At 35.6% G+C, this 27,886-nt stretch overlaps 2 protein-coding genes and 1 pseudogene across 2 annotated transcripts in view; 2 read left to right on the top strand and 1 right to left on the bottom strand.

Moving 5' to 3' along the window:
- Positions 1-1,726: 1,726 nt before the first annotated feature.
- LOC148843364 (metalloendoproteinase 2-MMP pseudogene) lies at positions 1,727-2,686 on the top strand (annotated as a pseudogene).
- A 5,973-nt stretch (positions 2,687-8,659) lies between these two features.
- Positions 8,660-14,322, bottom strand: LOC148843363 (uncharacterized). Its single transcript, XM_088959402.1, has 6 exons — positions 14,237-14,322; positions 14,013-14,146; positions 13,747-13,916; positions 11,891-12,182; positions 9,373-9,530; positions 8,660-8,919 (listed from the first exon to the last, which is right to left on the bottom strand). Exons 2-6 carry the CDS (start codon positions 14,057-14,059, stop codon positions 8,762-8,764), a joined length of 825 nt encoding a protein of 274 aa, XP_088815528.1. The 5' UTR covers positions 14,060-14,146; positions 14,237-14,322; the 3' UTR covers positions 8,660-8,761.
- Positions 14,323-16,878: 2,556 nt separating this feature from the next.
- Positions 16,879-27,886, top strand: part of LOC148843362 (bifunctional aspartokinase/homoserine dehydrogenase 1, chloroplastic-like) — a 41,838-nt gene continuing 30,830 nt past the window's right edge. The window contains exons 1-11 of the mRNA XM_088957481.1: positions 16,879-17,407; positions 18,246-18,313; positions 18,433-18,807; positions 19,322-19,410; positions 19,498-19,801; positions 20,007-20,059; positions 20,158-20,369; positions 20,493-20,580; positions 20,826-20,939; positions 25,025-25,123; positions 25,547-25,741. Of these exons, the coding sequence (XP_088813607.1) occupies positions 17,235-17,407; positions 18,246-18,313; positions 18,433-18,807; positions 19,322-19,410; positions 19,498-19,801; positions 20,007-20,059; positions 20,158-20,369; positions 20,493-20,580; positions 20,826-20,939; positions 25,025-25,123; positions 25,547-25,741 (1,770 nt within the window). The 5' untranslated portion in view covers positions 16,879-17,234. The remainder of the gene's footprint in view (positions 17,408-18,245; positions 18,314-18,432; positions 18,808-19,321; positions 19,411-19,497; positions 19,802-20,006; positions 20,060-20,157; positions 20,370-20,492; positions 20,581-20,825; positions 20,940-25,024; positions 25,124-25,546; positions 25,742-27,886) is intronic.

Genomic DNA, 27,886 nt, shown 5'->3' with positions numbered 1-27,886 from the left:
TTTGTGGGGAGATGGCTCCAAAAAGAAGGTGTGCACTTGCGATTATGGCAAAACATGCTACGTCCTAAAGCTGATGGCGGACCTAACCTTGTTGATGCTACAAAGTAGAAATCAGACTTTGTAAGCCAAACTCAAATGGGTTTCCTTACTGCTCGGGATTCTCTTTGGGCTATGATTACCTTGTCACTGATTCCTTTTGGATGGTTAGAAATTCCGGGTCAATGTCACCAATTTGGTCTAGTATGTTGCATGGGAGAAAACTTCTTCTGAAGGGTTGCCAATGGCACATAGGGATGGATGGGAGGTAAGTTTTGGAGATCATACATGTTTGATTGTGTAATATATCCATGGTTTTGAAAACTGGACCAGACAGACAGACCAGTTTATCTGAGAATCAGTCAGGTAATTGATTCTGTTTCCCCCTAAAACTGTTATTGAGCCAAAAAACTGTTGATTTGGTCAATAACCCACTGACCTATGTGGTTGAACTATCGATCCATTAACCAGGATAATAGTTTTTAACCATTTTTTATTTTATTTACTTTTTAAATTGAAGCAGGCTGTCCGTTCGGACCGAACAATCGGACCATACAACCCAAGACCGGTGGCCAGAATAGTTACATGTTCGGTCCGATTTTTAAAACCTTGGTTATATCAACATGTGCCGAGTTCATCAGGTGTACAAGCCATTAGTGATTGGTTCATTGGTTGCATCGTTTCTGGTCTATTTGATCACTCAAATATTAGAAGGCGGTGGAATCTTCTTTCAAGCTGTTACTATGTTATGGCGCCTTTTTCAAGGCAATCACTCTCTTCGTGATGTACTATAGAGCAGTGAATTACCCTGCTGGTTGAACCGCTCGAATCATTATCCGGTCAAAATTGTGGATAGAGGTGGCAATTTATCGGAAGCCAGGGTACCTAAAGGTGAGCCACAATTCACAAATGGCGGGGTTAGACCATATATTATTAACAAGCTAGGCGTTAAAGTAGAGGTGGCAACTTCTTTTAATTTTCTAAATCAATCCACTTGACCGGGAAAATCTTTAGTTGTTGGGGGCCAACAACCTATACTGTTGAGAGAATTTCTGAAAATGTCACATACTGCAAGAGTGTGTACTGCTTGACCTGCAAGAGATTGTAGGCCGTGCTTGACCTGCCATACAACATAGACTCGTAACAGAGAAGTGTGTGAAAATTGTGATGATGAAAATCCATTGTCAACCGGGGGTCCTCAGAGTCGTTTCTCCTCCATTAGTGCCATCGTCTTTGGTGTTTAGGGGTCTGTTTGGTTCATAATTAGAATCAGAATTTAAAAGATTTATTCTCATATTTTGTTTGATTCATACAAGAATAATGGGAATGAAAATTAAAATCAGCTGGAATGAGATTTCCTTCCTTCCCAAGAAAAGGGGGAGAGAACGGGGTATTCCTGGAGAATACAGAAAATGGGAATAGGATTTCAATTCCCACCAACCAAATGGTTGGAATTGGAATTATCCATTCCCATTTCAATTCCCGCAAACCAAACGGGTCCTAAGATCCTTCCATGCTTTTGTTTAGCATGTCAAGCACGCCTACGCCTACTATATAAACAGTGTGTTTTTTCCTCAAATTAAAACTAGCAACGTCCCTGGATATGCTTATAAATAGGAGACGTTATGGAAGTCCAACACCAACAGAGATCAACAGAGATCAGCTCCTTGCATTTGTCAGTTGCAGTCTGATGGCCCCTCGGGTTTCCTTTCTTCTTCTGTCATCTTTTCTTCTTCTCCTGCTTCTCTTGCTACCCAACAGAATTCAATCCAAACCAAGTGGTCAGCCCTTCAAGTTCCTGCACCATCTGGAGGGATGCCACAAGGGTCAAGACGTAAAAGGAGTCCACCAGCTTAAACGATACCTCGAAAAATTCGGATATCTGAACTATCCACCTGGCAACAAAAGCCTCACTCATGCCGACGACGAGGAGTTTGACGAGCTACTAGAATCTGCAGTGAAGACATACCAGCTCAATTACCATCTCAAGGTCACCGGGAGTCTTGACTCCAAGACGGTGCAACAGATGATGATGCCCAGGTGCGGCATCCCAGATATTATCAATGGCACGACCTCAATGCGATCAGGAAAGAAGAACCATCATAATCACCATGCCCCCAGCTCTCTCCACACAGTCTCCCATTACACATTCTTTCCAAACAACCCAAGATGGCCGCCTTCCAAGACTCACCTAACCTACCGATTCAGGTCCAGTGCCTCGGTCGTTGGCTTGCAGGAACTGAGGTCCATCTGCTCAAGGGCTTTCTCGAGGTGGCAGCAAGTGAGCCATTTCACATTTCAGGAAGTTCAGAACGGTGCGGCCTCAGACATTGTGATTGGGTTCCACAGAGGTGATCATGGGGATGGGTATTCCTTTGATGGGCGTGGGGGGACTCTGGCCCATGCTTTTGCACCAACCGTAGGTCGGTTCCATTATGATGCAGACGAGAGCTGGAGCACTAATCCCCAGCCTGGAGTGTTCTACTTGGAGTCTGTTGCAGTGCATGAAATTGGGCACCTTCTGGGTCTTGGCCACAGCTCGGTACCGGAGGCCATAATGTATCCTTCTATTCCTGCCGGAGCTGTGAAGAGGAACCTGCATGGGGATGACGTCCAGGGCATACGCGCCTTGTATGGTTTGTCTAAGTAATTATCTATCTTAAATAACTAATGAACAAATTAATAAAGGATGTGCTAGCTAGCCATCTCCCTCTCATACATATCGAGATATAATTAATGTATTAACTGAAGACTGAAGCAGTTTTGTTTTAACTATCAATGTTTTGATCAATAATTACTATTAAGACAACCCAATGTCAAGGTCAAGGGCACAGTTGATGGACAAGAAGATCTAGAGAGAAGCATCTATCTGTGTGTCTTACTCCTTATTAATCCAGAGGAGGAAATCGAATTGACGGGCTGGACGTAGATGGAAAGGAAGAAAATGCGGATGTGTTTGAGATAATTCTTCGATTCACACCAACAAACTTGCGAGTATTCATAGTTTGCTTTGCAAAACGAAGGGTAGATCCACATCAAATACTATTTTTCATGAGAGGACTTTGGCTGTCTACGTTCAACAGCCCGTGTTGTCCATAGAGCTCTCCGTGTGTGACATGTTAGCTTAGCCCATATGAATTCCATGCAATAGTAATGGTACTAAATAAGGAGTGGTTGTATGGACCAACGTGTCAAGCAAGTAGAGCCCTGTGGACAGCATAGGGTGTCAAATAATGTAGAGAGCCAAATTTTATTCAATATCATCCAATTTCCAAATTGACCATGTAGCTAAAACATTCTCCAAATTTTACTCAATATCATCCTGTATTTTCAGCGTTTCTTTTGGTCTGCAGAAAGCTCAAAAAGACCAAAAATGGTCTTTTCAGTTTGGTATTACATAGATCGAAAGACGTGAAGACGAGCACAACAAGGAAAGACAAAAAGATTTTCAAATGAAACTTTTGGGTGATGATTGGCATCGGTGCTGATTTTCTGAAAATCACTGCCATGTCGAGAGCCATATCAGTGTTAGAGGAATCGGTGCTGAAATTTCTGTTTGGTTGGTCGATTTTGGTGATTTTTAAGATATCGGCCAAAAATCAATTATTGATATATATTAGCCTTTTTTTAGGGATCACCTTTTTTGGTGATATCCAGATTTTTAGTTGATTTCCATTTTTTTAGGATGATATGCCATCCAACATGGCATTGAGTAAGAACTCTAATATAAAAATCGGCCCTTAATAATCAAATACCAAACAATTCAAAGCCAATTTCTCACAATTCAATTTACATGACACAAAATAATATTAAATAACAAAATTTACCAATTTTTTAAGAAACGCTGATTTCAAAAATCACTGATTTTTGAAAAATCAATAAGAAATAATCTGCATAAATGCCAAAGATCACCTTGGTCTTTCGGCGCTGAAAAATTGCCTCCCAAATGTTTTTAACAGCCCGATAGACCATGATACCGACCAAACGGTCTTGATCTTTAAAGAAAAGACCCCAAAAGTTCAACTCATCTTCTTTGAAAGGTTATCTGGATCAGGCAATATCCGAATTTGAATCCGATTAGAAAATCCGATATCCAAATTCAATTTGATATCTTACGGATATTGAAAATTTCTATCCAAATTCGAATCCGATTAAATATTCGAATATTCAATTCGATTCAAATTCGATTAATTCATTATTTTAGATATTAATAAATATATAAAATAAATATTTTTATTGATATAAAGTATATAAATATATAAATATATAAATATATAAATTATTTATATAACTTAATTATTATATATAATTTATATAAAATATTTTATATATTATATATAAGAATTAAATAATCGATTGAATTTGGATATTTATCGAATCGAATCAGGTCATATCCGAATTCGACCGATTAGAAATTCAAATTATCCGAATTTGATTCGATTATTTCGAATGTCGAATTCAAAATCGAATTTTGAAATACCGTTGACACCCCTTCTATTGGCTGCCCGAAGTAAACCATGCAATTATCAAAAGAAGTAAACACATGCAATTAATGGGATTGGATAGAAAAATGGGAAGAGGTCATGTGACATGGAAAATTAGTTTATATTTGCTATTTAATTAATAAAGAAGTGTTTGGTTGGGATTTTATTATGTTTTTATATTTTAATTCAAATATAAATAAGCCACATATATGAAAAGGGAGAGAGGAAGCTCCATGTTTCTACCAAAAAAAAAGAGAGAGAGGGTAAGCTCCATGCGAACGTTGTGGTGACAGAACTCCTTTATCTCCATTTTTCCCATGTATAATTTAGTTATAGACGCCAATACGTGCATTTATTTCACATCCAAACCACTTGCTACAAAGGTTTTTTTTTTTTTTTGGTAACCAAGGCCATGTTTGGTATACTACTCTGTGCCTCATTCCCTTAATTCTTGTTCATTTTAGGTAAGAATGGGCAAGAATGAATAACATTACAGTGTTTGGTTACAAAATTCTTGCCAATGGCTATATTCTTTTTAGAATGAAAAATCAGCCCCATTGCACAAAAATTGTCTACCTGCAGCATAAAAAATAATCATGCCCCATCTTGCTCATTTCATTCTTTAAGGAACCTATAAAACTGTTGTCATATATGTTTACTTTTGCAAAAGCACTTTTATAAAAGTACTTTTACGAAAGCACTTTTATACAAATACTTTTACATGAAAGCACTTTACAAAAGCACTTTTACGGAAGTACTTTTACAAAAGCACTTTTATGGAAGTACTTTTATAAAAGCACTTTTACAAAAATACTTTTATAAAAGCACTTTTATGAAGGTACTTTTACAAAAGCAATTTTATGGAAGTACTTTTATAAAAACACTTTTACAAAAGTACTTTTATGGAAGTAATTTTATGAAAGCACTTTTACAAAAGTACTTGTATGAAAGCACTTTTAATAAAATGCAAAAGCACTTTTATAAAAGCACTTTTATGAAAAGTACTTTTATAAAAGCAATATTAGGAAATAACTTATATAAAAGAACTTTTATTTAAGTACTTTTATAAAATCATTTTTACAAGTCCTTTTATAAAAGCATTTTTATGAAAGCACTTTTACAAAACATCTATGCAAATTGGTAAACATTGACTATTGGAGACCTAGGCTGGCGGTTTGTGAATACCAGCACCTTTTTTTTTATTTTTTGAAGAATGAAAATGAGCAATAAAATTTTTAAAAATAAGAAATGTAAAAAATACACAAAATAGAAAAATGTAGACACATAAAAGAAAGATAAGTGTGATAAATAAGATAACAATTTTTATTAATTATGTAATGAAATACAAAGTTTAAAAAGAAATGAGTCAATTGTCCAAGTGATCATGTCATAACTAAATAATAAAAATTTAAAAAATAGAGATCCAAAGAGAAAAAATAAATATAATAAATAAGAATTATTTTTATTGGCATTGCAAATAGAATACAAAATTTAAAATTGTCTTGAAAAGGAAAATGTTTTCCATTTGAGGAATGGTTTAGGAATCTGATACTCTAGGTTCACACATGATGCCATAATTAAATAATATAAAAATAAAAATAAATATAGATATTAAAAGTTATAAAAAAAACATGAAAAATATATAGAAAAATTAGCAGGCATCCCTGATCTTATGCATTTCTCATATTATACAAAAATAAGTGTCATATATAGGTTTTATTGATGATGGAAATGGAGTAGAGTTTAAATTTACATAGAAATAAAACCATTTTCCTAGTTATGTCAAATGTGACAACTCATAATGTTATAATTAAATAAAAATTTAAAGCTATATAGAAATATAAAAGATTATAAAGGAAATTAAAGGAAAATCTAGACACATCTCTGATAATATAAAAGATTATCCATCCAACCTGGACAACTAAACCGGTGACATGCAACCTGGAGACAAAAAATGGTTCAGCTTCTAGGTCGGTTTTTAAAACACTACATATATATACTTAAAATATATAAACGGTGACATAGCATGGTCTGACCTGTTCGATCCAGACAATCGAACTGGCGGCGCAGGACCCAAACACAAAAATGGTTTGGGCTCCAGATTAGTTTTCAAAACATTATATATATATATATTTTATGGTTCACCTGTAATAATTTCATATGTCATTTCTAAGGGACTATATAAGTTAATGGTGGGATCTTATTGGGTTTGGCTGTCTTATCAATTCAGAACGGGAAGTATCGAGACCCATCCCAAGCCTAATCAATGTTCAAAATATTGCGATGTATATAGTTGAGTATGGTATGATATATGTATTGGTTTTTGAATTTTTTGAAACTCTAAGGCCATGTTTGGGAGTGCTTAAAAATAAGTGCTTATTTGGGCCATAAAGCACTTATTAGTATTTGGGAAATAAGGCCGAAATAAGTGCTTATTTTAAAAATAAAAGCTTATTTTTTAAGCCTAAATTTCCAGCTTTTTTAAGTGCTTATGCAATAAGCACTTATTCAATTTTTTTCTTCCAAAATTATCCCTAGTTGAATTTTAAAATAACGCTTATAAAATTATCATTAGTTGAATCTTATAAAAGTACTTTTATGAAAGCACTTTTACAAAAGTATTTTTGTGAAGTACTTTTACAAAAGCACTTTTACAGAAGCACTTTTATGAAAGCATTTTTATGAAAGAAGTTTTAAGAAAGTACTTTTACAAAAGTACTTTTTTGAAAGCACTTTTACAAAAGCACAACACTTTTATGAAAGCACTTTTATGAAAAACACTTTTACGAAAGCATTTTTATAAAAGTACTTTTACGAAATCACTTTTATGAAAGTATTTTTATAAAGTGCTTTCCTATAAGTACTTTTATAAAAGTGCTTTCATAAAAGTACTTTTATAAAAGTGTTTTTATAAAAATGCTTTCATAGAAGTACTTTCTTAAAGTGCTTTCAAAGGGTATATTTTGAAAATTAGAAAAAATAAATGAAAGACAGAATAGTCGTAAATGCTTATTTAAGTGATTATTACAAAAAAAGACTACCAAATGTCCAATATAAAATAAGTGCTTATTTTAAAAAATAAACAATTGAAAAAGTTGTATGCCAAATGCAAGTAAGTACTTATTTGAATAAGCACTTGTTTTTAAACACTTATTCAATAAGCACTTATTTTTAACTTAGCACTCCCAAACATGGCCTAAGTAAATTTAGTTTATATGGGGCACTTATGAAACTTAACACCCTTACCAAAGATGCCCTCGCTCATTTCTTGAAACTTGAAACATTTTTAATCTAAAGAGTATTTTTCTTTTGAATTGTGCAATTTGTAAAAATTGTATGTTTCAATACTTTTGAGTCATGGTACCAATACAACCCATTAGTTGTGGATTATAGTTATAAAAAAATAACGATTAAAATGTTAGCAGCAATATATGGTAAAAAAGGGATATTTGCATAGAAACTCTCTATAGTTTCACGTATTTAATAAAACCTACTCTATAGTTTGCATATTATAAGGCATCATATCACTACTTTTTTTTTTAATAAAAGCCTTGAGAGCATGCCATTTCACACTTTCAATTGATTTTAAAATGCTTGTCACCCAAATAAAAAGTGGTTGCAAACTATAGGGTTTGTTTTAGTAAATATGTAAAACTATGGAGATGTCTGAATAAATAATCTTGAAAAGAATGCTTTTGAATACTGGATCAGATCAGACGATTGGATCAGCTGACCCAGGAACCATCCATGTAATCGGTTCCATTTCACCTTAAAACCGTTTCTGAAAAGAATGCTTTTGAAAACTGGATCAGATCGGACGATTGGATCAGTTGACCCAGGAACCATCCATGTAATCGGTTCCATTTCACCCTAAAACCATTTCTGGCCCAAAAGTTATTGATTTGGTCATGAACTACTGATTTGGGAAGTAGAACTGTTAACCCATTGACCTGGACAAAGGTTTTTGGCCATTTTTTATTTTTAAAATCTGAATGGGTCGTTCCTTTGAATTAGACAATCGGACCATTCAACCCAGGAACCAGTGACCAAAACAGTTCTGTGTCCATTTTCGTTTTTAAAACCTTGTTAAAAAGGTTAAAAACTATATAAAAGATTTGCCATGTCTATTAAATATTTTAACAAAGAAGGTTTTTTCATTTAAAGAATAAATTAACCAACATTAATTATGCACAATCACTTTCTAGTTCAATATCAGGAAAGGGTAAGGATAATATATTTATTCATGATAAACTATTAATTACTCCGATGAGAGAAACATCTGCTTCAAAAATGCAAGTATCATTCACCAGGAAGCCCTTTGATAGTTTGTTGAGAACACTCAACTTCATGAACTTGTGATAACCCCAGCCAGAAGGCTTACCAACGAACCATTGTTTAACTGCAATTAAGTCATTTTATGTCACCACTTCAAGAAAGAAAAAAAAAAACAAAAAACAAATAAATGTATTCCTTCAGATTCTAAGCAAAAGCTTTGCAATTTGCATGGAACCACGCATGCCCATATCAACCTATGAACGGACAAGTTTATCTTAATTAATGCTTTGTTTGCATGCATGTAAAAGTAGTAGAAAACAAAATGTTTCTCGCAAAGCAAAGTCTACAATGCAAAAACTACACCATGAAGTAAAACAATATAAATCAACGATAAAGGGAAACATTACATGTAAACATGAACCAATAAAAATTAAATTTAACTGATTGATTACCACCTTTTCGATTTATTATGCAACTTCAAAATTATAGTTGAACTCTTTGTCCTTAAAGGGGAAATTAAAATTAAAAATCCTATTAAATTTTTCTCAATAGAATGCATTGATGCATTTTAATTTACCTGGAGATTCATGGTGATTTTCATTAAACTGGTCCAAAACTCGCAATTTACCTTCCACATACACTCTTTCATCCGGAGACTTACCAACCATTAATAGGTACAAAGAAATGCTGTTGCCTTTCCCATTTGAATCACCTTTGGGATAGAGTTTCATCTTCCTAACACCAACATGCATGTACATATATAAAAAAAATAGATAAAACTATTTAATTGAAGTAACAAATTCAAAAAGAACCATTTGATGATGGCTGAAGTCACTAAACTAAATGATTTATTACTTTCTCCTTTGAAAGAAAAAAAAATATCACTCATTCAACCAAGGATAAGCATCCTTCCCTTCCAAGCACCCACAGACACATACCTAGTGTGTAATAGCCCAATAGAACTGTGTAGTGGCATGAGCCTCCTTGGTTTCAATTCTTTGTAAACTTTTACATGTGCAAAATATTTAATGCTTTGTATGTGGTAATTTTAGATGACGATGCTAATACTATATTTGTAATTTTTTATAACATTTTGTATTTCTATGTGTATAAAAATAATTCTTATTTATCAAACTTATATTAGTTTAATATGATAAATATATGATATTCAAGATGTCCCTAAATATTTTTTATAATTTTTCATTATGTTTTTTCTTTATCTTTATTTTTTCATTTTGATTATTCAATTATGACATCAAGAGTTGACATATTTGACTCAAAAAGTGGAATTGTTGACTCACCCCCAAACAAACAAAAATCCATTTTTTGGGTTGGTTTTAAAATTTGTATTTTATTTCCATCATCAATAAAAATAATTAATCTTCATCGCACTCATTTTTCTTTATTATGATTATTATAAATATTAGAGATGTGTCCAAATGTCTTTTACAAATTTTCTATATTTTTCTTTTTTCGGTGATTTTATCTTTTTTTCTAATTTTCATTATTTAATTTTAATACGAAGTGTTGACACATTTGATCCAAAAGGTTGACTTGTTGATCCACCACCAAATAGCAAAATAATTTCATTTTTCAATTGGTCTTAAATTTTGTATTTCATTTCTATAATCAATAAAAAATGATTATTGTTTATGCAATATAGATTGAGAAAGAATGAGAGATAATATAAACAATTCTTGTTTATGCAATTTACATCTTCTGGTCTCACAATTAAGGAGGGACCAACTTCAAAAGTAGGATTGCTTTAATCAATAATAGGACTCAATGAAATATAATGAGAGTTAATACTTAGTTATATATCCAATTTTTTATAAAAAAATCCTTACTTTTGTGCTTTTATCTTTTTCAAATTTTAGTATTTAATTATTACATCACGGATGGACTTGTTTGCCCAAAACACTGAACTACTTATCTATCTAGCACTTAAACAAACCAACTTCATTTTCAAGTCAGTTTTAAAAATATGGGTTTTATATTTTGGGTAAATTGTTTATACCTCTGCTGAAGTTTGGTAAGTGCAACCACCTCCCCTGAACTTTCTAACATAGTTGCAAATAGACTCCTTCTCTTAGAATCCTCTAAAATGAGGCATGAAAATGTCTAAAATACCCATGCAGTTATTATTGAGGCTGGTTTCTACAGTAAAAGTAACATAAACTTTATGAAAACAAAAAGGAAAGAAAATTTAAAATTGAAACTTTACTGTTGAGCAATTGATATGAAGAGAAAATTTGAAAAACAAATCAATTTGATTGGAAGGGTTTAGGGTAGTGGTTCATATTAGAGAAAACTTGGAAAATAAACATTTTGGTCAAAGTAACTACACGAACATTTTGGACATTTTTATGCCTCTTATTAGAGAATTCCAACAAAGGAGGTCTACTTGCAACTATGTCAAAAAGTTCAGTGGAGGTGATTGCAATTACCAAATTTAAGAGAGGTTTCACCAATTTACCTTTATACTTTCATATTTTATGAATTTAATTAGTGGATTTTTTAATGTTGATAAACAAAGATACCTTAAATATATGATTTAGCGAGAGAGAATGTGAGTTAATATCTTAAATATAGAATTTAATGAAAGGGAATTGAATAATTGAATAATAATATTCAAATTTACAATTTCTACCCTCAAAACAGAAAAGAGAGGGATATTTTAGTTGAAAAATAAAATAAAAAACCTTGGGGACATATCCCTAGCCACTTTTTATTGTTTATTATTTATTATATAGATAAATAGATATAGATATATCTTTCCATCAAAGAAATGGAAAGTCTTTTTCCAGGGTGACATAAAAATGTTTTACATGTTCAAGATTTGTGATTTCTAAATCTTAAGAGATTTTACTTCAGTGATTATATATAGTGTTTTTCAATAAATTCTTACTAGACGATCAAACCACCATTTTTGGCTCCATTTTGCTTTTCACGCATACCAAAGTTTGAAAGCAAATTAATTAAGACTTAACATTCCAACATATATAGCCTTATTCACTAAAAGGTAAAGTATTCAGTTCAGACACTTCAGCTATAAACTACCCCTAAACGTAATGGAAAAGTAGAAGGCGCAATACCATTTACGGTCTGCAGCACAGAATTCATCCGAATGATAAAATTCCTCTTCCAACTTTGAGAAGTTCTCAATCTTCCAAGTGCAATTGGGAAAATCTGATGGACTTATCAATGACAAACGTTCTCCTTTCCTTATGTTTCTCTCTTTACAGATGAAGACCTCCACTCCAAAACAGCAAGTGTCATTGACAAGGTATCCATTAGAGGGGTCCTTAAAAGTTTGAAGATCAATCAACTGGGCAAAATCCCACTCTCTCGTCACGGAAAGAAAGCACCTTCCTTTCCCATTTGCATCTGCTACACCCAAAGCAGTAAACTTTGTTCATGCATTTTGGCCATCACCCTCATACATTCTAATACAATCATTAAGAAATAGCTGGAAATTTTCATTGGAAAAGGACTCTTGACTGTGTGCATCCTTGTTTTCCATGGTCTCAACAAGAACCAAAATAGAGTTTGTCTATTATGAGAAACATATGTTAACGATGATCTTGGAGCAACTTTGGTGTTTAGAATAAATAAAAGAAAAATAAAACACTAATCCTGTGTTTGGTTTGAAGGAAAAAGCAGAGAAAGGAATAAGGGAAAGGTAAGGAAATTAACCTACATAAAGATTGTAAAGGTTTCCCTATCTTTCCATACCTTTTCCTTCAAACCAAATATAACCTAAATGGAGTTCAGTTTGTTTGATTCGTAAAAGTATGTAAGCAAAGATGTTAGCATTAAAATAATTTTTTATTTATATATTCTGAAGAATTTTTTGATGGATGAACTTTTAGGAAGTGTGCCTGAATTGAATAAACCATTCGCCATTTGCCATTCACCAATGTACGTATACATCATATAACGAGAATACACATATATAGAAAACATTTTCTGTGTTTTTGTATTTACTAGCGGGGACCCGTGCGATGCACGGGAAAATCTGAAAGGTTTAATAATTTTATTTACTATTAATTAATATTAAATTAATAATCAAAATTTGTTGTTAATTAATTAAAAGTATTCAAAGTTATTGTTAATATCTAAAATTTTAATAATTGTAATTTTCATTTAGTATTGATTTACAGAGAATAATTATTGTTAATTTAATATGAATAAACATATTTTTAATAAATTTAGTTTTATTAATAATTTGTACTAACTTTAATAATTGTAATGATTTTTATTATTTTAAATGAATTTTTGATTAACTTTAAATAAATAAACATAATTATGAAAGCTAACATTTTTATTAATTTCACTAATAATTCACAATTATATAGGAATCACAACGAGGTGGGTTTAGGGTGGAGCATCCCATTCCTGTCCTTGTCCTATAGTTAAGACACTCTACTCCATCTCCGTCACGTCCCTAGTGTCAGGCGGGTTCAGGGCAAGGGAACCACTCCTCAATGTCAGGCAAGTTCAGGGGTAAGCCACCCATCTCCTCATCAAGGATGGGGAATCCTCGAATTTCCCCTCCCCGTCCCCAGTATTGGGCGGGTTCAAGTAGAAGTGTAAATCGGGCGTGAGTGTGATGGACTGGATATCTATCCAATTTGATCCGGTCCGGTATGAATTCATTATAGATGGATCAGGTCCAATCCAATTTGTTAAATATTTTCCACCATTTTGAACTGATCTAGTTCAATGTTTAAACTGTCCAAACAGTCCAAATTGGTTTTAATTTAGATTGAGTTCAACTCAAACCTGGTCCATTGACACCTGTACTCTTATCTTATAATAAATGACAATTAAGTATAAACTGTTTAATATGCGTCGTTGGTGTCTCTAATCCGTTCAAATTGATTTTGATTCAGACCGATCCAGCCCAAATAAGTAATTTAGACAGATTGAATTGGACAAACATGATTACCTTCCAACGTCAAATAATTGCCGTGAATCTGATGGAAAACAAAGAACCAAAATAACGCAGTGACCTCAAACGATGGGGGAAGAGAATTGGTCTCCGACAACACCAAATAGAGTGAGATATGATCCTGCCCATTCCTGGCCTTGTCTCCATTTGGGTACAAACCCAGTTTCCTACAACCAATCCATTTTAATTTCTATGTTTTGTTTCCTCCTCAAATCAATCGTAAACTTTGCTTTAATTAAGAACCACTTAATTAAACTACTTACCATTTGTATCCTCCGGCTTCAAAATCTCCAGAGTCGTACCTCTCCATCAAAGATTTTGAAAGTAAAGAAAAGGATGGGAGGGATCTCTAATGTGTAGTGGGTCGGTGGCTCATCCCTGATTGATCTCCGGATTTCTGTGTCGAAATCACAAAGGAAGGAAAGTAAGGTTTGTACCCCCCTAGTAGCTAGGTCGAAGGTTACAAGGAATTAAAGCAAGTACGTACCTTCCATGACTTGGTCAACTATACCAGTTCCTCGTTTTCTTGATTTCTTATCGATGTGTAGGATTAGGTAATCTGTAAGAGGGAAGAAGGAACTAAGTTGCAGAGAAGCAACTTGTAGAGTGGTTTAAAATAGAACTACAGGATTCTTTTCTTCATTTCTTCTTTTTTCTCTTGGAAGTAGTTCTGATTTAGACTGGATACTTTGCCTTCACTCATAGTTATTCGTAGCTGAAAGAGAAGTAAATTGAATCATATTCATAGCCCTTCCAATTGTAACTGCATTTTTAAGGCTGCGTGAGTCTGGATTTTCTACCCATATGAGATCGCAGCCACACATTGAGAATATCTCATATTCTTACATGTTATATATTATGGATAGGGAGATGTTCCCAATGCAAGGGGATAGTATTTTGTGGATAGGAGATCCAAAGTCACACGTACAATTGGGGTAGCGCATCCCCGCCCAATCCTAGTGTAGTATGCAGGGTGATTCGATCCCAAGTCTTCCCCAACGGGCAAAAGACCTTACCAACTAATCAATTGGTATGATAAAAGAAGGAACCTCAAATAATTAAAAACTACAAAAGATAGGATGGTGCTTATGAAAGATAAAAATGAGTTTATTGATGATGTTTATTCTTTTGCGCAAAATGCTTCACCTTCACACCCATGGTGCTTAGTTGGGGATTTAAATAGTATTTGTTGCTGCCTTGGATGGGCCAAGGGCAACAAGGTAATTTTGCTTCTAGGCCGAGGGCTGATTGATGAGTCCGAAGTCCGTTGTGGCTGAGAGCCTGTAGGTCAGTCCTAAGGAGAAATAGAAGATGTCAGAGGCCCCGGGAGATAACCCGAGACAGGGACTCTGATGGTCAAATTAGTGAGGGTGTGATGAGAGGTGGATGAGGCCTAAACTAGGACTGTTCAGACAATGTCACAATGGAAGTAAATAAATTCTCAATAGAGGAGAGTCTAGATCTCTCACCTAAGGGGGGTCACTCCCTATTTATACTAGATACCACCTAGGAGTAGGTGGGCACAGACGGCCAGGATACGGTCCGCCCTTGTGTGTGCGGCTATCCGAGGTTGCCACGTGCGGCCGTGCCATTGGGCCTGTGTTGCACGCCTACTTCTACTCTATGCAATGCCAGTATTGGGTCTGCACTATACACCGTCCTCTACCACGTGCGGGCATGCTATTGGTCTGCCATAAGCGTCTACATCATTTGCCCTCCACTCTCGAGGCCGTGGTGGAGGTCTTAGTTGAGGACGTCGGCTTTGGCTGAAGGGAGTATGTTATCTTTGCTGGGAGACGTTGAGTGGCTTTCTTTGGCGAGGACCTCGGCCTCGGCTTCGGCTCGTTGAGGAGGTGCTTTGCCTTTGAACACGACGATGTTGACTTAGACTTTGATTCCACCTTTGAGGAGTGCTGCAGAGGACCGGTTGTGCAAAGGTGTTGGGCTCGGTCTTAAGGGAGTTTGGCACCGGTCGTGCGAAGGCTTTGATTCCACCTTTGTCTGTTGTTGTGTTGCTTTTGTTTAGTTGTATTTATCCTTTTTTTATAATGAAGATATTGTTTACTCAAAAAAAAATAAAAAACTAGATTTTTCAATATTTTCAGACATTTGATTAACAAGAAAAAGTAGGAAATACATCCATTTTTTTTGCAGTTGACAATAAAACTCATAGTTTTTCGTTTAGGCTGAGTTTAGGAGTACAAATGCAAATATGTAGAGTGCAAAACCTTATATTTTTATATGTATTTACGCTGTACATATTTGCATTTGTACTCCTTCCAAACTGAGCCTTAGGAAATTTATGGGCCATCTTGCCATTCCATTGTAGGATTGCATCTAAAAGCATCTAAAGATGATTCTCAAAATATTGAAAGAAAAAGATGAAGGGGTCTTCTATGTGAATTATTTTTCATGTGAGTTCCAAAAACAAATGAGAGCCATTTGGTTTGAAAATAAATTGGGTGTGCATGTGTTATTTCCAAAACTAAAAGATGAAGGGGGTGTTCTGTGTGAATTATTTTTCATGTGAATTCCAAAAACAAATGAGAACCACATGGTTTGAGAATAGATTGGGTGTACATGTATTGTTTCCAAAATTGAAACAAATTGGTTCTTGCTTGTAATGTTTTGGGTGGGCACTGTTATATGTTGGTTTTCTGCAAAATTTTAGGACGCCAATGTCAATGTACCCAACTGTTTTTGCTTTTCACTCAATAGATTCCTTGTTTTTTTGGTGGGTGAGCCTCCTCTATTAACTCTAGCTTTCCTCTGGTTTGGTTAATGGGGACAGTAAAAGAAAGTTGAATTGGATACCAAATCAGCCCTCCACAAGACTGCCCTTTACAAAGTCTCACAACACATCCCCGTGTATTGAGAACATCTCCCAATGATGATATATCATTCCTGGTATTATCATCTGAAAATGTTCTCAAGGATGTGCCATGGGACGTTGTGAGGGGCTGATTTGAACTCGCCGTATGGTGGTATGGGATGAAATGACAAAGCGCGTCTCACACGGATTTCACAGTTACATCCTACCCTTTATTGGAAACATCTTCCCGCGGGCGCCCTATTGACGAGCAGATCCGGACTCCCTAATAACTAGACTTGTGTGCTGTGTACTGATCTATCTATGAGCGTTGCCAAGCCAAGCCCATAAGATATTGTACGAGAGCCACCTTCTGCCCAAATTATTTGCCCACAGATAACACTGATGTAATGATGTTACGCAGAATTTACTCATTTTATAGATGCATTAAACATTCCGAATCAACGGAATCACTGAATACTACGATGTTATTTGATGCATCTCAACCAAAAAGATTCTATTCCAACGGTTATTAGAAAACTAAGAAATACTCCAAAGTGACACTGGGTGGTACGCCATCAAGGCTCTCTCGTGATATAGCGAGAGGAAGAGGGAGAAACACTCTGTAACTCCGCTCGTCACACTTCACTTCGGGCCTTCGGCAGCCGCAGCAGCCATGGCGTTCTCTTCTTCCTTCTCTTCTTCCTGTAGCGTCTCATCCAATGCGGCCACGGTGGCACACAGTAGCAAGAAGAATAGCTGCAACTCTGGGTGCCACCACCACTCTTTCTCCTCTTCGTCTCACATCTCCTTCCCTGGTGCTTTTCTTCAACGGTCTTCGATTCCAAGGTATCTTCCTTTTTCGTTACTTCCACCTGTAGCTTACTCTCCGAAAGCTTGTTTACTTTACTGGTAACATCGTCTGCAACTAGTTTTTATTAGTGTGTAATTGCTTTCTTTTGAATTCTGAGATTGATACAATTGATTATCTGTAGTCTGTCAAATGGTTCAGAATTTAAGAACTAGTTGGTATTTTATTTTGAACTGGGGTGGTGGTGGTGGTGAGCGATTCGAATGGGCTTGTTTTTATATTCATTGATAACCCATTTGGTACTCAACGCGAAATGACAAGGGATGTGATGGGTATTTTTTGGAACAACTTCTTCCCGTACACTAGGAGTGCAAAAATTATGTAGAGATGCATTGGAGCAGCCATTTTTGAAAGTGTTTGGGGGGAAAGGATTTAAATATTCTTAGACTATTTTGATTATCATTACAGTTGCGAATTGGGTGCTGATGAGGAAGAAACCCAGAAAAGTATCCATTTGTGCAGAATTAGTTGCTATTTTTTCTCTACACTGGCAGCGGGCTCTGCAGGGCTGGTTCCTCCTGGAGGAGTTGTTAAGCTCAACTTAGAAGGCTGTTCAGAAATTCAGGGTCTTGTTGCTAGTTTTTGCTTTCCTGAGGAATTTTTCTTTCACTTCTTACAGACTTCGCTAATTTTGTATTTATTTTCTTTGAAATTATTCTTTATAGAATGACTTATTTGCAATACTTAGTTCCATGACTGATTTGCTTCTCAGATTATTATATTTTTCTTTCCTTTATTCTTTCCTTTTCCCCTTATTTCTTTTTCCACCCTTTGTTGTCAATTTATCAATAACTTGTTATTTTTGTTCCCTTCCAGAATTGGTTGTGTTCCTGTTTTGGGAAGAAGACAGTCATCTTATGCCCACATATATTCTCCTGTTGCAGGTCCTTCTTCCACCTAGTATTGGTTAACAGTATTTGAAATCATTTTTACAATCTTGAGAAGGTTGCTTTTGTACATTTAGTTTCATTTTTTGAGACCTGGATGACCTTGATTTTGGCAGTTCTTTTGCACGAGGAACCTGAAGGAAAAACATCACTTCCCAAAGGCAATATGTGGTCTATTCATAAGTTTGGTGGGACCTGTGTAGGCACCTCTGAGAGAATTAAGAATGTTGCAGATATAATTGTTAACGATGATTCAGAAAGGAAGTTGGTTGTTGTATCTGCAATGTCAAAGGTGACAGATATGATGTACGATCTCATTGACAAGGCGCGATCCCGGGATGACTCCTACATATTGGCACTAGATGCTGTTTTAGAAAAACACAAACTAACAGCGATGGATCTACTTGATGGAAATGATCTTGCTAGTTTCCTATCACGGTTGCATGATGACATCAATAATCTCAAAGCAATGCTTCGTGCAATTTACATAGGTTTTTTATCTTGTATTCCTTGTCTTCAGTTAAATTCTGTAACCTCAACTGTACAGTAGTGGTACCCTTTCCAAATGACAACCATTGGTAAAATGCATGCTCACTTGTGAGCATATAACTTTGGGAGGACTATTCCACCTAAAATTGGGGCCTTCTGTTGGGAGATGTTACACATGAAGATCAACACTTGTGAGAATCTTTACAAGTATAGGCCAAATGATATCTCTCACTTGACATGTGTTTCTTATGTACAGCAGGTCCTAAAAGAGTATTATAATTTTGCTTCTTATTTCTTTTAATATGCAGAAGTTAAATTCAATTATCATGTAAATGTGGCAGCTACATAGAAATTTGTAATTTGTACAATTCATTGAATTTACCTCATTCTAAGTTGTCTTGTTGTAAGTTTAACTACACTACAATATAAATGTAATTTTTTCTTGTTACTTTGGCTTCTGATGTTGGCAATTTGAAGCTGTTAAAATGCAATTACTGACACTTTAATGTATTCCAGCTGGTCATGCAACAGATTCATTTTCAGATTTCGTTGTGGGTCATGGAGAATTATGGTCTGCTCAACTGTTGTCATCTGTTGTCAGAAAGGTTTAGCACTCCATTGCCCTTGAAGTGCTGAAGCACCTGAAAATTTTAACTTTTTGAAACTTATCTTAAATAATTTTTTTGGTGCAGCATGGAGTAGAATGCAATTGGATGGATACTAGGGATGTCCTTATTGTAAATCCTACTAATTCTAATCAAGTTGATCCTGACTTTTTGGAATCTGAGAGAAGACTGGAGAGATGGTTTTCTCATAATTCATCTAAGACAATCATTGCTACTGGTTTCATTGCCAGCACACCCCAAAATATTCCTACAACTCTAAAACGAGATGGCAGTGACTTCTCTGCTGCTATAATGGGTGCTCTATTCAAGGCCCGACAGGTCACAATCTGGACAGATGTGGATGGTGTGTACAGTGCGGACCCCAGAAAAGGTTTGAACTGACCCTTGTTTGTGTGCTTGGTTAATCATTGTTGGGAGAATTAATTAATTCCACGATGTGGTAATGTTCTTAGGGGAACCATGTTTTGAATTTAGTAATGGAAGGTTTTGACAGATGGAATTTAATATTCTGAAAAATTTGAATGAAACTTAACAAGGGTTTGATTGTAAATTTGAAAATAATTCCTTGTCTGCAGTTAGTGAAGCTGTGATATTGAGAACATTGTCCTATCAAGAGGCCTGGGAAATGGTGAAAACTTGACAACTCTTCTTATTTGTGTCAGAATTTGTGGGATACATATACCCGATCAGGCATAGTTTTAACCAACAAGTTTCCTGTTTATGCAGTCATATTTTGGGGCAAATGTTTTGCATCCACGCACCATTATTCCAGTAATGCGATATGACATTCCAATTGTAATAAGAAATATCTTCAATCTCTCTGCTCCTGGAACAAAAATCTGCAGGCTTCCTGATGAAAATGGAGATTGTCAGCAATTGGAATCTCTTGTAAAGGGATTTGCAACAATTGATAATTTGGCCCTTGTAAATGTTGAGGGGTAAGCATGCATACATGGTCTCAAGTTACATGCATATTTTTTTGCAGCTAGAAATATCATGTTTTGTATTTTTTTTCTTTGTTTCTTACTTTGAAATTTGTTTTCCAACTTATTATCATGCAGAACTGGAATGGCTGGTGTTCCTGGTACTGCTAGTGACATATTTAGTGCTGTGAAGGATGTGGGTGCTAATGTTATCATGATATCCCAGGTACATAAATCCTGTTGATATGCTTTAAAAGGAGCCCGGATCTCCTGCCCACGAGAACCCTTCCCACGTCTACCCACAGAACACTACCCCTGTGAATTGGGGACATCTCCCCCTGCATAATACTATGCAGAGGATGAGATGTTCTCCATGTGTGGCTGCGATAAACGTGGGTAGGAGATCTGGACTTGCTTTAAAAGGGGTTTGAAGAAGTGTTGTCTGATGCTTACTAATTTGATTTAATACAGGCTAGTAGTGAGCACTCTGTCTGCTTTGCTGTACCTGAGAAGGAAGTAAATTCTGTTGCTGAGGCTCTGCAGTCTAGATTCCGCCAAGCATTGGATGCTGGGCGTCTTTCCCAGGTGTGCTACTTTGGTCTGACTAAAGAGATAACTATAAAAGCTTATTTCTTAATGAAACTTTTATGTCTCAAGCCTTTTCCAGATAGATGGTTCTTAAAACTCAACTTTGATGTAAGTAGTAGGGAATTAGGGATAACCTGGGGATTTCAGGAGTTGGGGGAGATTTTTAGAAATGATGAAGGTAATATTGTTGCATCGTTCTTCGGCCTGATCAGAGTAGGAGATTCCTTAAGGGCTGACGTTATAGCTGTAATGGAAGGTGTACAGGAGGCAAAGGAGATGATGTGGAAAAGCTGATTATTGTAGGAGATTCAGAATTGGTGGTAGGGTGGCTGCAAAAGAGAGAGACTGCTTTGTGGTGTTACAGTAATGAAGTAAGAAAGTTCAGGTGGCTGACTAGAGATGTGGAGGTGAGGGTTCAATGGATTCAAAGGATAGCCAATAGGATGCGAATGCTTTAGCAAAGCAAGGGGTGGAGAGGGATCAAATGTTTTTGGAACAGTTGTAAAAAAATGAAAAGTGATGGTTGTTGATAAAAAAGTCCTTTTCCCATGTGCTTAGTTCTGGGGTTTTTCCCATTAATGCTTAGTATTAGTTTAATGTTCTAGATTATTGTCTGTCAAATTTCATATTTTATGGGGCCTTTTTTGGGACTTGGTTGTTGGCAAGACCTAGGAGATATTGGTTTATATCAATGCTTAGCCCCCTTTTCGATGCAGCTCAATTTGTTTTTTTTTTATTGTTTTTTTTTGAGTTAGGGGGGTCCTTCTTAATATAAAAGATTTTTATTAAAAATAAAGAAAAAATGAGATCCCCCCTTCCTCTTCATCCTCCTCCTAACCCCTTTCCTCTTAAGGAGGCTTACGCCTCCTTGTGTTTGGGAAGCTTACACCTCTTGCGTTCTGATCTACACCTCATGCCTCTAGGTAGTGGAATGCCTCGCGTCACGCCTCTGCATTTTAAAACATTGGGCTAAATTTCCATCATAGACCATCTAATAACCAGGGGTTTGAAACTGGTGTACACTTGTCATCTCTGTGGAGGTTACAATGAATCAGCTGGAACCTGCTTATTCATTGTAATTTTCTTATAGCAAATAGATTCATTTCTTACAACTATTCCACAGACAGGGGCCAATCCCAGGTGACCTTCAAATCTCTTCTTGGCCCGCCCAAGGTTTAGGCAGTAGAGCACTATTTTATGAAAGTTAGTTTCACTAGCCTTGTGTTGGGTCCTCTGGAAAGAACACAATAGCATTTTGTTAACAAAGAAATTTCAACTATCATGTACAGAGTATATAGTTGTACACGCTTTGTTCTGAGAGAAACTTTCCCTCGTAACCTTATTTTCTTTTTGATAGTTAACAGTGAAAACTTTTCATTAATATAAACAGTAGTCTACAAAGATTATAAAAGGGGTAAGATTACCCTAATCACAGATGGGCCCAATAAAAATGTTCCCTATCAACCCCTTGCCTAGATAGAAAATATGCTAGCCGATTTGTTTCCCTTGGAACTCACTGAAACATCACTGTTATTCCCCTCAGAAACCATAGGATTTCCTTAACCCCTTCTTGGTACACTCATGATGCCTTCTTTACATCCTTTAGCCAACTAATCACCATTGAGAATCTCCTTCTACAATCAGCCTTTCTAGGTTTACCTCTTTTGCTATTTGAGCTCCACACAGGACAACAAGCAATTTGGTTCTAATGGAATCCCCTAAACCAATAGAGCCTGAATAAATGGCTAATATATTCCCTTCTCTATCTCTAAAGACTCCCCTAATGCCTGAAGGGCCTGTGTTACCGGGCTGCTTCCATCAAAATAAAGTTTAATAAAGCTTTCCGAGGGAGGTATCCACGGTTTGGTGATTTTCTCTATATTGGTAGATGAAAAGGCCACTTCCCTCCAATTTCTTTTTATATCATCAACAGTATAAGGTGAAAATAGGTCTAAAGATTTAATTCAATATATCACCCTTATTAGGACACAATCTATAAGAGCTTCCAAATGTTTTTCCTCTTCCTTGAATATTCTTGCATTTCTTTCATCCAAAATGGTCCACAGTATAGCAGCCCTATTGCACCTCCATAAAACTTTTCCTCGCTTCCTTGGCCATCTGAAAGTTGCACCTGCAAACAAAGTCTCAGAACTTGTAGGTAAAGTCTACCTGAAACCAAAAAGAGAGGCACCAATTCCAAAAAGTGGCAACAAAAGGACAAGAGATAAAAAGGTGTTCAGCAATCTCACCTTTGCCTTACGGAGTATTCACCAGTTTGGGGACAAACACACATTTTCCTTCTTTTTTTTTGTAAAATATCTAGAGTATTGATTCATCCATGATAAACCTCCCAACAGAAAGCCTCTATTTTTAAAGGAACTGGTTTACACCAAAGCTCACACACGGGGAAAGAGGATCCACTAGAAACAGGAGAGACCAAAGACTGGAAAAAGGAAGCACAAGAGGAGGACCCTCTAGGGTTGGGGGTCCAAACTCTTTCGTCTGAAATAAGGGAATCAACAATGACAAATTCTAGGACTTAAAGTAAATCAGTTAGGGGACACTTAAAATCTCCTAGACCTCTTCTAAAACCCAAATCCCACACTTCTCCTTCAGATAAAGAGACAAATGAGGAGATAGGCTCATTACACAGAGATGGCATAAAGAGAAGGAAAAGTATCTTTTTAGGTTACATCTCCTACCCAAAGATCCTCCCAAAACCAAATTCTAGTCCCCGAGTAAAGATCAAACCTTACATGATTATGAAAAAGAGGTAGGGCTGCATGAATAGCTTCCCAAGGAGAAGCCAAGGTTGCTCTATAGGATAAACCAGTTCCAGTCATTTTGCATCAACCCATGTATACTTACTATCACCTTATGCCAAAGCATCTCACTCTCCAACAATAGCCTCCACAACCATTTTCCTAACAAAGCTTGATTCTTGCAAGCCACATTACAATTTTCCACTTCACCAGATGGTCCTTCTCTTCTCCAAGATCCCAAAGAAAATCCGTCATTATTTTCTCCAATAGGTCAACTATTTTCTTCGGAACCTTAAAACACTAAAAGGTAGTAAACTGGGAGATTTTCCAAGGTGAATTTGATCGAAGTTATCCAATCAATCAATCGATACATTCATAAATCATAACTTGTCAAAAATAAGAAAAAAAAGAAATGTGAAATAACTCCCAAGTTCATTCTCTGATCCATTTGATCAACTTGAGTGTTGGCTCTCTTGAGTTGCCAAGGCGCCAAATTGTCAAGCTATGGATTTAATGGATCAGAAGCAGTGGAAAATGTAATTGATACATGTAAAACAAAAAGACAAACAGGAATTCTGATAATGGTTTTTACCCCACTGCATACATTATGATTTTGCATTTTCTGCAATGTATTCAGCAGCAAAAGAATGCAGGTTGGAATGTGATTGTAAGTTCCATTCGATTAGTAGTTCTTGAGTAGCGAATAGGCATTGCTTTTTTGTTGATTTGTATGGATACATATTCTGTAAAGAAGTTGCAATTTAGTGGGCTTTCAAATATGTGCCTGAATTATGAAGACATGACCTTGTGGTCTTTTAGTTTCAGCTTTTTTCACAGGTTTTATGAAACACTTTTGAACCTTCTACTTTCTTTAGCTTTCTTTTATTGCAACTTTTGGAGAATATCATCATCATCATCCATGCCTTAACCGAACTATATGGGGTCGGCTACATGAATCCTGTTTCGCCAATGCATTCTATTTAAAACCATATCCACTGTTAAATTATTAGTGCTTAAATCATTTCTTACTACTCCTACCCATATCCTTTTTGGTCTACCCCTAGCTTTTATAGCCCCTTCCACTTGGTAATAATTTACTTCTTCTAAGTTCTAACTGGTGCTGTTGGTGGTCTTCTATGCACATGACTAAACCATCTCTTAGCCTACTCTCTCTCATTTTACCACTTATTGGAACTACTCCTAGGTTCTCCAACTTTTGGAGAAAAACAGTTGTACATTTTTTTGGGTATTTAGTTTAATAAAATATTGGTACTTATAAACTTTAGTTATTCTGTTATTCATTAATCATGCTTCTTTCAGGTTGAAGTCATTCGCAACTGTAGCATTTTGGCAGCAGTTGGCCAAAAAATGGCAAGTACTCCTGGAGTTAGTGCTACTCTTTTCAATGCGTTGGCAAAGGTATCTAGTGTTGCTTTTCCCACTCTCCCTTGTGGCAAATATGAAATTTATTAGTAAAAGCAAAATCTTACAAGAAATATTTCTCTCTTCTTGCATCTCCTCCTTTTATTGCTAAATATTTCTTTTACATATTAAATTAAAATAAAGAATGTTAAATACTGGAAAAACTATTTGAAAACTCTCACATAGAGATATGGTTCTAGTGCGTCTATTATGTGGTGGTCTCTTATGCTTGGGAATTTTAAGTGTTATTCTGCTCTTGATGTTCAAGTAGGTATTGCATTGCTAAGTAGGGATTTTAGTTTCTATGGCTTGCTCTACAATTAGTGACAGTTCTCTTGTTTCCTTTGCTTTTTTCCCCCTTTTGGATTCTGGCTACTAGTAATTTTTAGGGAATCTGCATATACTATTACCTTTTTGCAGGCTAATATAAATGTCCGGGCTATAGCTCAAGGCTGCTCTGAATACAATATTACTGTTGTGCTTAAGCGGGAAGATTGCATAAGAGCTTTAAGAGCTGTTCACTCTAGATTCTATCTATCCAAAACCACAATAGCAATGGGCATTATTGGACCTGGATTGATTGGTTCCACATTACTTGACCAGCTCAGGGATCAGGTGAAATATCACATTGATATTGCCATATGATTCATTTTTCTTTCTTCCCATGATCTTTTTGCATTCTATCATACATGAATTAATACTTTATGCTGGACCTAAACTTTATCTGATTCATACTACTGATAAATATTGAAAGGATTTTTGATTAATTAACCTTGCATTTGTTTTGGTGCATATATACGTGCTAATTTTAGTTTTACAAAAGTAATTTAAGTATTTAACTACATATCCGCATGTTATACATGAATTGTTTAAGCTTCAAATTGTCTCATATGAGCCTAGTTGATTAATGTTACTAAAAATATCTGCTATAAAACTCATATGCTATGGTTAAAATTATCTCCTTTTACGATTGTTTTCCTTTTCCCCAAGTTTATGTACTAATTAATTGCATATTGGTTTTTGTCCAGAACATGGTAATTTTGGTTCTAAAAACAAGGAAATGTACAGTTTTAGGATCTTTTTGTTGTAAACAGTATATGCATACATTTGACCCAATAGATACATATTTCAGTTTACAAATAGATTTAACTAGAGATGATCATATTGGTTCAAATGGTATAAGCTTACACTGGTTAATATTGCTTTCAAATTGCATTTGCTTGCATAGTTGTGAAGGCGCCAAGGGCTAGATGACAGGGGGCACCTTGTCACCTAGGCGGGTGCCTATGTGATGGACTTTTTTAAATAAAAACATGAAGCTGGGGTAGTTCCCTAGGTTCCATAGCAACATCTACCATCATTCATTAATAAATATATATAATTTTAATAAAAAACCATAAACTTCATATTCAAATCTAGAAAAATCAATATATTCATCATAAGAAAAAGAAGAAAGAAAAGAAAATTCAGAAAATACAAGGGCTGAGTGAGCCCCTGTTTTTGTCCTAGGAAAAGAAGCATATGTTTGTTGGACAAAATTTTATGTTCTTCCTAGCTTATTGGTTCAGATTTTTACGTCTTTGAGGCTTCAAGACAGCTACTCCAAATAAGAAAATAATAAAAATAAATTATTATATAAACCCACAAAATGAGTATTTTAGCTTAATCATCATCATCCATGCCTTATTCCAACTTAATGGAGTCAGCTGCATGAATCCTGTTTTATCTATCTGTTCTATTTAAAACCATATCCGCTATCAAATTAGGAGTGCTTAAATCATTTCTTACTGCTTGTACACTTGTCCTTTTTGGTCTACCCCTAGCTCTTCTAGCCCCTTCAATGTGTAACAAATCACTTCTCATTGGAGCATTTGGTGGTCTTCTATGCACATAACCGAACCATCTTGCTCTACTCTCTCACATGTTATCACCTATTGGAGATACTCCTAGGATCTTATGGATGACTTCATTCCTGATCCTATCCTTTCTAGTTTTTCCACTCATCCATCTTAGTATTCACATTTCTACTACATTCATTTTCTGGACATGTTGTTTCTTGACTGCCCAATACTCTTCTCCATAGAATGTTGATAAAAAGAAACTCTTCTCCATAGGACATAACTGGCCTTACAACTATTTTATAGAATTTTCTTTTTAATTTAAGTGGTATTCTCCTGTCACATAAAAGTCTAGAGCATGCACCTCCATTTTGCCCATCCTGCTCTAATTCTTTAGGTGACATCCTCCTCAATCTCACCTTTGTTATGAACTATTGAGCCAAGGTACCAGAAATGGTCACATTGAGTTATCTCTTGGTCTCCAATTCTAAGTGTATCCTGATGTACACTCCTATTATTACTAAATTTACATGTCATATACTTTGTTTCTAAGGCATTTGTCCATCAAATTAATTTTGCATTTAATCCTTCATTAGTTTCATTAATTAAACCAATGTCATCCACAAACAACATGCACCATGGAACTTCCTCCTAAATATGTTTAGTCAATTCATCCATGATCAGTTCAAATATACAAGGGCTAAGTGTTGAACGCTGGTGATGACGCATTGTAACTAGTTTATTATTTTATTTTTTAAATTAAGAATATAAAAATATTCCATACCATCATGTTCAAATTAGCTTGGTGATTAAGCGAGGCAACGCTCCATGTGCGTCTTATCAGCTAGCTGTCGCCTTGACAACTGTCGCATAGAGATGCTGGTTGTAGTATGTAGAGGGGTTGAAAACTCACCAAAGAGCA

The sequence above is a fragment of the Nelumbo lutea genome, chromosome 8, assembly GCF_056320005.1.
Source record: "Nelumbo lutea isolate HS-2025 chromosome 8, American lotus-T2T, whole genome shotgun sequence".
In the NCBI taxonomy this organism is placed as follows: Eukaryota; Viridiplantae; Streptophyta; class Magnoliopsida; order Proteales; family Nelumbonaceae; genus Nelumbo; species Nelumbo lutea.
The sequence above is the reverse complement of the archived record's forward strand: the minus strand, read 5'-3'. Positions and strand labels throughout refer to the sequence as shown.

Coding starts and splice junctions, on each gene's coding strand:
- LOC148843363 (XM_088959402.1), bottom strand. CDS start 14,059: ATGGAGAGGTACGACTCTGGAGATTTTGAAGCCGGAGGATACAAATG. Junction 13,917..14,012: donor GAAGCCGGAGGATACAAATG/GTAAGTAGTTTA, acceptor GATTGGTTGTAG/GAAACTGGGTTTGTACCCAA. Junction 8,920..9,372: donor AAATCACCATGAATCTCCAG/GTAAATTAAAAT, acceptor ACTTAATTGCAG/TTAAACAATGGTTCGTTGGT.